The sequence below is a fragment of the Festucalex cinctus genome, chromosome 1, assembly GCF_051991245.1.
Source record: "Festucalex cinctus isolate MCC-2025b chromosome 1, RoL_Fcin_1.0, whole genome shotgun sequence".
NCBI lineage: Eukaryota > Metazoa > Chordata > Actinopteri > Syngnathiformes > Syngnathidae > Festucalex > Festucalex cinctus.
In genome coordinates, this window is record NC_135411.1 from 48,921,267 (window position 1) to 48,933,819 (window position 12,553).

Here is a 12,553-nt window from a genome sequence, read left to right on the forward strand (position 1 = left end):
GTGTATATATATCGTCTGATTCCACATTACATATTCGCACAATTTAACGTCAAATGTCAACTTTTCCCCATTCATTTTCAATGGGATAGACGTTGAACTATTTCTAAGTGTCACATTCCACGTGCACCGCCATACATATAACTTATTATCATTACCAGGTATTTGTTGATGCTCCTCGTTGGCACAGTTGGTAAAGTGCATTGTCCAGTAACCAGGAGGTCATCATTTCATAATTTATCTCTTACTTCATAAGCATTCCACATGCATTCAAATCTTTGCTAGTTTATTTTGGTATGTCTTATCTTATTCATTATCTTATGTAAAAGAGTAATTTAGTTTGGGGTTTTTTAAACATTATTTGATTTTAGTACCTGTGTGTCCTTTTGTTTTTATTAATGAATTCCTGGCTGGCCCAGGAAATGTGGGGGTTAGAAACTGGGGTTTGGGATTGGCTTTCTACAAGGGATTTCTGGATGGTACTTTTGCCCACATCTGACAAAGGTTTCTGAATTTCTTTCGGGGAAAGAATGTGGCCAAGAAAAACACTGCTACAAAGGTCAACATCTGTATCACACTTTGTTTTCTCTCCAAACAATAGACACATGCACAAAACAGACTCTTAGATGATGTTTAATGTTGCATGCAATTAAATTTGGATACTGTGACAAAAATGTAAATGATAACTGTTTTCAATGATTTGCTTTCACAAAATCAATTTGTTGAATAGAAATTGTAAATGGGAAGGCAAGCAAGTCATTTTCACGGCTTATTTACAAAAATGAATGTTGCACGAATATTTTTTCCACAGTTCTCTTGGAATCTTATGGACGTGTTATCCTCTTGATATTTTCCCATTTAGTTATCAGCACATCAATTTCTCCGTCCTTTTCCCTGCAGTCAAGGAGGCCAGGAATCTCGTTCCAATGGATCCCAACGGTCTGTCAGACCCGTACGTGAAGCTTAAACTGATCCCAGATCCTCGCAGCGAAAGTAAACAGAAGACCAAGACCATTAAGTGCTGTCTCAACCCCGTCTGGAATGAGACCTTTAAATTGTAAGGACCTTTTTTCTTTTTCCCACCACCCTTGATCATTTTTTAAAAATTTTATCTATTAATTAGGGCTGCTTTTCCATCTCGGCCTTTCTTCTCGTCTGCCTCCATCAGTCTCTCCCAACATGATCAGTTCGCTCCTCTTTCATCTTGTGTTCCTCATTTAGTCTCTCACTCGCTCAGTGTAGTCTTTTAAAAGCATCACATTACGCGCCGCTTTCCAAGTGTATGTAACCGCTGGCGCTCAGATAACAACATCTGGCGTCTCATATTCATAAAACCTCGCTTTTGGGGTTGTTTCCTGCTGTTGAATCTAGTTATGTGCTTAATAAACCATCATCGCAGCTCTCATGGAAGAAGAGAGTCTTAAATTATGAATCATTTTGGGGTGTGTATTGGGGCATTATTTTTGCATAAATGAAAAGGAAAAAGAGCATAACAAGGTTGAATCACATACATTGCATGTAGTCTAAAATAGGGATGTTTGGTACCACTTTTTTTTCAGGCTGATACCAGTAAGAGTACTCAACGTTTGAGTAGTCGGCGATACCACTTGTAGTTTTTATACATAAAACTCTCCCAACAAAAAAGACCTATAATTTTAAAGACAGACTTATATATCCCAATATAGAATAATTCCTAAAAATTGCATGAAATTAGTGGAAAATTTCTATTCTTCTCATTTCTACTTTCTTATCGCACAACAGCCACAAGAGGGCACCAATACTGCTATTGGCCGCTATAGACATTACTGATTAGTTATTCAGTCTCAAACCCATCTATAATGACTACAATGGTGGAATATGAAAGTTTAAACACCAAATGCGGGTTGTTCTCCAAATTTTTTCAAACAACTTTTGCCGTAGGAAATAATGGAAAATAATCTGCTCCAATCATTTAAGCCTGTATCCTACTGAGGGGTGAACGTTTGCGAGGAAAGTTGTTTTCACGTCAGGGTTTATTCAAATGGCACTTCATTTCTTAAAAATTCTCTAAATGGTCTTAATGATTCCATAAATAGTTTTGTTCAAAATTTCCTTGCGGCAATAAAAAATGGAAAACATTTCGTTCACGTTTAGTGAACATTTCGGAAACGGTGTGACCATGAATGATAGCTAGTGTCGCAAATGTTCACCCCTCTGTGGCATACGGGATATTTAAAAATTTAAAAACAAGTTAAACAATTTGAAATGTAAAAAACAACTTCAAAACTAAAGCCTGGCGTCCTAGTACTTTTGAATGTGATTTACGTCACACAACCTCTGATGTATATTCTTCTCCTTAACGCCCAACTTTCTTAGTTTTTCGGAATTTGCTCTTTTAACGCTTACCTAAACTGAGGTCTCATGAGCTACACTGGCACCTTGTACAATATGCTGAGGTTTTGAGTGTTGTTGTGCATGACTGTGATTCAAATTCTTGTTAATTTCAGCGGTAAATATTCCCCAACATATTGGTAGTTTTGTCTTTGTGCTCACGCAACAAAAAAAGCCTAACCACCAAGAAACTAATGCACTTTGTCACAGCATGCTGTCCACACACAGACTCACAAGGTGAGAAGAATACCAATTACAAGCTACAGTATATGTGGAGTCAGACTTGGCAAATATCAGTGTAGGATTTGGATCAGGGCCACTAAAGTGGATGAGCGTATCCTTGATCCTTGTCTGATGGGCATTGTTTCTCTTCAAGCCACCTGAAGGAGTGCGATAAGGACCGCCGCCTTTCCGTGGAGGCGTGGGATTGGGACCTGACCAGCCGCAACGACTTCATGGGATCGCTCTCCTTTGGCATCTCAGAGCTGCAAAAACAGGGAGTGGATGGATGGTGAGATGGAGGAGGAAGAGGAGGGGACGTGAAGGTGACCTTGTTCATTAGCGCGCTGTTGGAGAACGACTTTGGTTTGGGCTCTTCTTATTGTGGTGACACCCTGTGCCAAAATATCTTCCCTCTGCCACTTTATTGCGTGTTTTCTCTCCTCCGTTCTAGCCTTCTTTCATCCCTTCTTTCTGCTGACACTACTGTCAGGGCTTTTAATGAGATGCCAGCATTTGAGGCAAAATGGTGGTATAGAGATGCTGTCGGCGCTTTTCAATGACATGAACATAACATCTGCTTTTCCAAGCTAAAAATTGCTTTCTCTTCATTATGGTCCTCTGTGGGAGGTATCTTTAACTCTTTGACTGCCAAACGCTATCCAAAAAAAAAAAAAAACTCCCACAGTGCCAGCTGTTTTCAAGCATTTTCACTCCTCTTTCAAGGTAAACAGTAGTAAAACGTCAATTAACGTTTATGGCGGCATTTATTAGGTTTTAGCATACGTCATTAACCGTTTTTGGCGGTCAAAGAGCTGAATCTTTGACAAAGCTTGTTTTTATTTTCACTAATTCTGTTTAATATAATAATGTATAGAAAGACAATATGTTAGGATGTATCATAAAATGAATGCTAAATAACTTTCAGTGGATTTTGTTGTGCTTGGAAACAGACTACGTTTCCACAAGTGAGACACAGTAAAACAACTGCTTCTCCTCAACTCTCTGCTCTATGTTGTGGTTTTCTAACATAAGTTAAAGTGAAGAAGTATGTACTAAAAAGACTGACCTTCCACCAGTAGATGAAAGTGAGTGAAAAAAGTCAAATCTTGTGTAAATAATTCAAGGCATATATTACAATTATGATACAAGAGCGAAGGTCAGAGAACTAAAATCCTCCCCAGTGTAATTGAGTGTGAATGTAGAGGTTACGTGGTGAGTTCTGAGGAGTCAGACGTGGCATCAGTAATGGACTAAATGTGAAATTGTCTTCTATCGATTGCGTGAAATGAGAAGCGTCTTCACTCCTCTGTCAGGCTTTGCGAGATTACCATGAAGGAGAGGGAATTGCTAAATAATGAGCCGATCATTCTTTCACACTTTAAATTGGCGTGCTAACTGTCGGCGGCCTTGCCTAATGGCTGCAGTTAATGTCTAAATTGTATCAACTAATTGGGAATTGATTTAAGTGGAAATATTCTCTGTCCTCAGGTTTAAGATGCTCTCCCAGGAAGAAGGCGAGTACTTCAACGTTCCAGTTCCGCCGGAGGGGGAGGAGGGCAATGAGGAGCTACGGCAGAAATTTGAGGTGGGTCTGTTTACTATAGCCGTGTGTGTTTGTGTGAGACACTCTCTGGGAGAGCTGTTAGCAGTTGGCAGGCACACACTTACCATCCAGTCTGGCACGCTGCAGGGGTGTGTTTGTCTGCTAGTGTGCGTGTGCATGAATGCGTGTATATGCGTGTGTGATCACAAGGCCCTCTTATTAACACAAGACTACTGTCGCTTCGACTTCCGCCTCTCATTCTGCTGACAGTGACTGCTAAATGTCACATCGTCGCTGTGAAGTGTGTCGCTCTCACAGTCAAGAGATCATCCAGGGCCTAGTCTGCACCATTGATGAATGCGTGCACAAGAGCTATTCCTCTTTGGGGACAGCAAAGTCAAAAATCCATTATACAAACCGTTTCAGGGTTAGGATTTTGTTATTGAAACACAAACAAGTGAGCGTGATTGTCAAGGAAGAAGCAGATTGCCCGACTATAATAATACAAAAAGCGGAAATGGACGAGAAATAAAGTGTGAATATTGGTGGGTTCCTTGGCAATGATTTCACTATTCATTGACTGCACTTGCGCATTTTGGCAACAGGTAAATTTGAAACTATTAACATTTGTATAAAGTGTATCTATGCGAAGTAGTGGCCGACGGTTGGCAACTCATGACCGATTATACGGCCAGGTCGATCAATGTCGCAGATATTTAGCATTTTGACAAATACAGGCATCAGCTTTTTTGATCATAGATCAACTACAATTGTGTTAACTTCAGGAACAATTTATTTAAAATTTCAGGTAACTTTATAAGAGATGCTGATGACCCTGGGAACAATCTACACCTCCTGTTTTTCTTCTAAATTAAAACCACATGAGTAAAACATTTCCCATTTCAACTTTATACTGTATAAAACAATAGGGAGCTACCATATTTATTTATTTAAGTTTTCATTTAACTTTAAGACATCCTAATGATTCTGGACAGGGCCTGAACTTAATCGTTTGTTGACTAAGATTTTTTTTTTAAACTCCAATATTTTGCAAATCTGAAAAGTTGTTCAGGAAAGATATGCTTTAAAAAAATCAATAAAATTAAGGCTTTTGTAATATTTTTAAAAAAAATTGACACCTTTTAGCAAAAATGAATGTCGGCTCCAAATATTGGTTATTGGCCTCCTTGACTACTAATAATCGGCATTGATATCAGCCCTGAAAAAAAAACATAGCTGTCTATCCCTAGGCTCATAAAAACTAGTTGTGGGACCGTGTATGCTACGCTAGAGTTCACTTGAGTTCAGGTTTTTAAACCACCAAATGACCACTTTCACAATCAAATGACATCCAATTGAAGAACCGTATTGAAAATGTGAATCTATACTGATAACCATTTTTGAGGTAATTTAACATTTTGTTAATAGTTGTGAGTTTAGTTTGAACTAGTGTCTTCCTACATTTAAACATTCTGATGCGTTGAATAATTCAGTTCCACTCCAATCCTGTAAGTCGCGCTATTGTGGCTGTCACAGCAACAATCCTTTATCGGGATCTGGAAAAAAAAAAATGTACTGTGACCCTTCAAAGTTTATTGAAAATTATGTTGTTGTTGCACCAAAAAAAAAAAAAAACAATAATCAATGAATAGTAGTACTGTATTGTGTTTGTAAAGGCCAAATATTTCAAAAGATAACTTTAGAGTATGCACTCTGTCTGTAATGTAGTGTGTGTAGGCCCCCAGGCTATACAAAGTGTGGCCTCTATTAGAATTTCCCCTGCCACCTTGTGTTAGCCAAACATGTTATGGCAAATCCAACATCTAAAATGAAATTATTTATGCTCCTCGCTGTCCCATATTTGGGGATGCTTACACACGCACACGCACGCATGCACGCAGACAAACCCATAAATGCCATTACAGAATTATCCAGCATGCAAGTTTGGCTAATAACTTTATCTGACTGATTCATCGCTGAACCAGCTCATGGCATTACACACACCACGGTGGTCTAACGTGTGCATTCTGAAATGATAATAAATGCTGCCTGCATCGGGATTTCTGTCATGGTGGGCCACACAAGTACATCCGACATTGCTGCATGGGGAAGCCCTACATACATCAATAAATTGCCTGTTCAATTATGGATCAGATAGTGCTTCCTCTTTTTGCAGGCCACTTTGATTTATGGAGAGCATCTTCCCAGCCACAGTAAATTATCATCCCATGAACAATATGTTTTGTGCAAGCTTTATTTCAGGATTGTGTTGTGATTATAGTTTTCTATCCATTTTATATACATTTCCTGCATGTCTCGCTGCTGCTCCCTCCCCTCATTATGTTTTCCCTCTCGCTCTTTTGCTTATCACTTTTGTCCTCATTGCCCTCCTGCGAGCTTCTGTCTCTTTATCTGTTTTTCTTTCACTCCGTCTCTTGAAGGTCACGGTCCTCGGACAGGCTGTGAGAGACATTTCCAAGCAGGGGGCTATCTCACACACACTCACTCTCAATCCCAAGGGTGGTGCAGAGAGGGGTGATTTTTTTCTTTATTTATTTTTTTGCTGTTTATTGGGTTCGTATTGGGACTACATTTACATGCAAATTAGTAATCACTATGAAAATGCTCTATAACACACCCTGGTCACTTTATTAGGTACACTTGAGGGATTCAATGAGCTTGAATGCAAGAGCGGTCGGTGCTGCTAGGGATGAGTGAGTACACTATCTGTATCTGTTCAACCATCTAAATAATCTGTATCTGTATTCGGAGGGGTGGAGTGGCCGAAACAGGGAATGGGCGTGGTTTAATACATGGGGCTTACATCATTTTTTTTTTTTTTTTTTTTTTTTTTTTTTTTTTTTTTTTTTTTTTTTACAATTTCATATTTAAAATAAATGGTCAAATAAAGTGTGAAATTGAGCAAAAGTTGCTATTTTTTGTTTATTTGAAAATTACTGCCAAAACAGCCTAATTGAGATTCAAATAAGTGCTTTTGATCACAAAAGTAAGAACTATTTTTTTGAACCAATTTTTATAAACTCGGAGAATGCGTGTGTGTGTGGGGGGGGTATATGAATAAATATTTACTGAATAGTCTGAGGATTCAGATTCAATGTTTTTGATCACAATAACAAAATAACTATTGACAGCTTACACATAGCTTTGGATGGATATTTCTACAGACAATGAAAGAGTCCCAAAATGCAGAAGTCTTTTGGCTTTTTTATTTATTTATTTATTTATTTATTTATTTATTTTGCCCTGCGATTGGTTGGCAACCAGTCCAGGGTGTCCCCTGCCTACTGCCCAGAGCCAGCTGAGATAGGCGCCAGCAGCCCCCGCGACCCTTGTGAGGAATAAGCGGTCAAGAAAATGGATGGATGGATTTATTTATTTATTTATTTTGAGGACCTCCATCTCCAGATGTAGCAATGGTTTCAGTGGAGGCAAGATGAGTGCTACCACTACTCCCTGGTTCAGCTGTATGCTGCTTCAGTATGTGAGAGTGTGAGAGTGAGAGTGTGAGAGAGAGAGAGAGATTAATTAGCTTGTTTAACTCATTTAAAGCACAGCCTACATATGTCTATTTTACGTAACAAAACAAATTCACTAAGTAACTTTGGCAAAAATATGAACTGAAATATGAATGAGCGGAAGAAAATTAACGAGAGACAAAACCTTGTGTCGTGTTGTAGGGGAGGAGGAAAGGGGGGAGCGGGGCCTGTGTGTGACTTACTGGCCATCACGTCGAGAAGAAAAGAGAGAGAGAGAAAAAAGGAAGCAGCCTGCAGCATTGAGAGAGGAGCGCTGAAGCGTCGTATGCGGATACAAAGGAATTATATCCGGTTTATGTTCGTACTTGGAAAAAATGAATTATCCGTACTAGATACTCGTGTTGTACGGATATCCGGCTCATCCCAAGTCGGTACACTATCGATTTTGAATGACGGAAAGTAGATTAGATACATGGAGACAAAGCGTACACATTTTCAAATAATGCCGCTTCACTTAGCTTTTCTTTGGTTCACAACTGTTGTCTAACAGTTCTGTATTTTGAACACATTTAAAGTCAACCATGCAGCTAAAGCGGTTGTTCTCAATCCGGTTTTGATCAAACCCCAGGGGTTCGTTGAGTCTGTCTCAGGAGTCCGGCAGAGGTCAAGGCACATACCCGATTCAAATGATTCGTGATGAGTCAGACACACTGTAAAGTTCAGATGGGAACTTTCACCGGTTCTTTTATTTTGAATGCTCTAATAATAACCAGGAGACTGCATATTCTCAATTGGGCTATTTACTCACTGGATGCAAGAAAGATCAAGTACTCAGGCGTGGAGCCTTTTCTGCTGAATGCGGAAGGAGGTCTAATCTATTCAAAATGGTCTCTACTCTTATGCTGCCTTGGCCGCCCACCCACGCGTGGGTATTTCAGTCTAGCGCATATGAAAATGTGTGACCTGATGGTCTTAACTGGTTTCAACTGGGTAAGTGCGCCAGAGTGTAGATAGATGAGAAGATGCCAAGCCAGGAGGTCACGTCACAGCGACACAACGGCCTAGCTCAAATCACCTATCTATTCACTAAGAGCCCTAATCTAACAGGACCATGCTTGGCCATCATTGCTTGGATTATGCAGGGAATTTGGTGCGCTTAGTAGTCAACTTGTGAATGTTGTGATGGTACGTTGTGTGATTTCTTTATTATTTTAATCAGTTCAGATTAACTATGTTGAGCAAAAAAAAAAAAAAGTGGTCGGACGAATATGTGCAATCTGAATTCACAATTTCACATGTAATGGAACGTATGGTGTTCCACAGGGTTCAATTCTGGGGCTTCTGCTATTTTCAATTTATATGATGCTCCTGGGTTCCGTCTTTAAAAAACAACAGTTGTTTAAAGTGCTCTATAAATTAAACATTGAACTAGGATACAGGACATGAACAAAAACAAACCAACAATACTATTATTTGGGACTTAAGAGACTATGCCTAAGTGAAATTCAAAGGTTTGGTATTGATTCATTCAGCATTGTCTGCTACTTGTTAATGTGTACCTGGGTGTGGTTTGTTGTTGGTTGGTATTGGTGTAAAAACAAATAGAGTGACAGAGCCTTTGATCCATTGAAGAGTTGGGAAGTGTGAGTCACTTCACACATACACAAACAGGCACCACTTTTTAAGATTGTACATTGAAAAAAATGACTCGAACTGCCCAGACTGAAAGAATTGAAGAAATCCGTGTGGATCAGCAATTTGGGATAAGATAGAGGAAGATGCCCTCATCCTGCACTTTGATTTCTACGTGTGCAGGCATTTTTGTTCAAACTGAGAGACCTTTTTAAAACTGAAGCATGGTCTTACAAAATGCAAAATAATCTATGAACCATATATTTTTATAAGCAAGATGTCACAAAAGAAGGTGACGAGGTTAAGGCTGAGTCTGTTCGGGGAGCAAGAGTGTTAGAAAATGAAATACATTAATGAATAGAGTAAAATGCTTATGAATAAATGGAGAGTCGGATATATGGAGATTAAATTGGTAGTACTGTATAATGAATTAGATGTGCTAAAGCCTGGTACACGTATAAGGATTTTTCAAATCTTAAAAGATTTTTTATCTTTGTCAGATGCCACACATAAAGATAAAAAAAATCGGGCCTTTAACAGCTTTGGTCGTATTGTGTGTAAGGTGTGCAGATAATCTCATCACAGCTCCCTCACAAACATAACACAAACAAGATTATCATCTCAACACTGGTTAAGATTCCAGTCCTCCGTGAGAGACCTTCTCAAAACCGGAAGGGGGAAAAAAAAAACTGAATGAACTTGGAAACGACGAGACACACCATAGAAGACAACAAACACGACGAACTGGAAGTAATGATGGTGGTTTGTGGACTACTTCTCCCACGAGCTGGTCCTCCATGGTAGAGGTCCACCGGACCTTGTGGTTCTGGTCGGACATGCTTTCTGATATGCTTGTTGTTTTCGTATACGCGCACTTCCGTCTTTTTCAGTTAGGGCGCCTCTTGATTGGCTACATTCCGTTTGACGTCACAGTTGGTGGCGCAGGCGCACCTCGGTGTCCCCGCCGACGTTAAGATTTTTGTCGTAAATATTGAACATGTTCCTAATTTAAGATTGTCGGCCCCGACTGGTTTTGGACCCAATTATCGGGACAAATCAACTCTTAACACATCTCACATATAAAGATAATCTTATAAGACAAAAGATTGTCGGGCGCTTGACGTCCTTGGTCGGGAAGGGGCAATATCGGGACAAAAACAGCCCGACTCTATGTGTGAGCCAGGCTTAAGATAGAGGGACGAAGTAAAGAGTGGTAGAATGCAAGACAGTAATTACATCTCTATTCCAAAAAGAAGTTATTAAACCGCCAATCAAATAGCTGCTAATAGCGACTGCCCCATCCAAATAATCTTTTAATGACTAATGTTTATCCTCTTAAAGACTGGAGTGTCTTTAAACGTCGGGACGTTCTGCAAAATCATGTTCTTATGTTTGTCTCTCATCCTGATCCAGAGAGCTAAAATTGGTCCCAGCAAGAACACCGAAGGCAAATCTGCCAACGCAGCCCGCTTCGACTCCAACGGCAACCAAGATCGCATGAAGCTGTCTGACTTTGAATTCCTGATGGTGCTGGGAAAGGGCAGTTTTGGCAAGGTAAGGTATCTTTGCATTGTCGTTCACTTCGCTCGCAACTTCTGTTGTAATTTATGCAGTTGTGGTTCCTTCCTTACCAAAGTGCTTCAAGTGAGACTGTAGTTTTTGCCACTAGAAATACTTTTTTACTGATTTATAAATTTCAGGTTTCTCTCTTCACCTCTAGTTAATTCTGTAAGTGATTAAGAAGTGTAACAGGAAGGCAAAGTACAGGTGAACAGGTCTACGCCAGACATCCAAAGAATCAATCGTGATAAAGCGCAGGTCGACAAAGATAAATGAAAACAAAGCGACAAAGATGATGTGACAATTGCTGAGCGAGGAAAGGAGTGAGACGGATGGGTGTGTGGCTGACGTGAATGAATTTAAAGTGGGGGTGTATAAAAACAGACTGAATGGAGCGACGTGAGTGAGCAAGCAATGGGACACCTTGGCAAGGTGGCAGCTGACGTGAATGAATGAGAATCAAGAAAAGAAAGCAAAACAGAGCGAGAAAGCGAATGTGCAAAGCAGCGGGGAGAAAGGGACAGATACGCAGTGAGAGAGGGACAATTGACTGCGTTTTAGACCTTGGATGCCTGTTTCCATGGCAACAGGCACCACTGTGCCGTGTCGGTGCTGAAAGCCGAGTCGAGGGTCTCGCATTGTTGGAATGCCAAACATGCATCAAGAAAAAAACGCTTGCATGAATTGATGAAAAGTGCAATATGTGCAACCTCAGATGGAGCACACAAACACATAAGCACCATTTCATGAAGTGTGGTCCAATTCAACAAACGTGCAGATAATACTGGTTCGTTATGATTGATAATGTCAGCGAGGTATTAATGTTGGATATGTAAAGATGTTTGCAGGGTTGTAGAAAGAGGTGTCATCACTGCTAATTGTGACTTCAATATTAAGCGTACAGTGTTGTTACATTGAACTAATTGTCTTTATTCTGCAGTTGTTGTTTGCATAAAATGACATCCTAGTATACTTGCCTTACATTTTTGTCAGCAATGTATACCACAGCAGCACCTTGAGATGCGAGTGAGGTTTTTTTTTACATTCGACAACTCAAAAACAATTGTTTAAAAAATAGCTCACTTCACAACAATTAACATTTTTGAATAGTGAACAAATCATTCAAAAACAAACATGGCTTTTTGTGGTTTACTGGCACTGACAGTTAATTTTAAATATCAAATTCAACATTAAAGCTACTGAAACACAGAAAATTCTACTGCCACCTGTGGCTGAAAAATGAAACTGCATTTTCCCTTCAGATACACAATTCGCACATGCAAATTCAAACCCGAAATCTGTATCAAACTATTGGTTAGAGGTTTGCAGGAGTTCCCATTATGAAGTGCTAAGGTGTTAATCTACTAATTAAAAATTGTTTCAGTCATAAATGGTCAAATAAAAAGGCTATTGTAAAGATATTTTTGGGAAAATTGTTTGTGCAGCTTTAAACAAAGAGAATTACATATTGCGTCGTGAAACAATCACTTTGCCTTCTGTCTGTTAGCTTAATGCTAATACATAATGGGAAATGCCATAGATGGGCTAATGAATAGCTTTGATGTAGTAGCGTTATGGAGCTACAAGGGATGGATATCTGAATATAAATGCAGCAACACTTTTAAGACGGACAGTATAACTGTACTCACAGGCATATTCAATTCTAATCCACCGACTAATGTTACTGCAGATTACTGAGTCACTTAGAGTTTTTGAATGAGATTCTTCTTTG

At 39.5% G+C, this 12,553-nt stretch overlaps 1 protein-coding gene across 3 annotated transcripts in view; it reads left to right on the forward strand.

Moving 5' to 3' along the window:
* The window catches only part of LOC144031960 (protein kinase C beta type-like), a 102,409-nt gene that overhangs the window by 51,061 nt on the left and 38,795 nt on the right, over window positions 1–12,553 (forward strand). For all 3 annotated transcript variants that reach the window (XM_077539521.1, XM_077539513.1, XM_077539531.1), the window contains 4 exons: window positions 898–1,054; window positions 2,744–2,878; window positions 4,078–4,174; window positions 10,675–10,815. In XM_077539521.1, coding sequence (XP_077395647.1) covers window positions 898–1,054; window positions 2,744–2,878; window positions 4,078–4,174; window positions 10,675–10,815 — 530 coding nt within the window. The remainder of the gene's footprint in view (window positions 1–897; window positions 1,055–2,743; window positions 2,879–4,077; window positions 4,175–10,674; window positions 10,816–12,553) is intronic.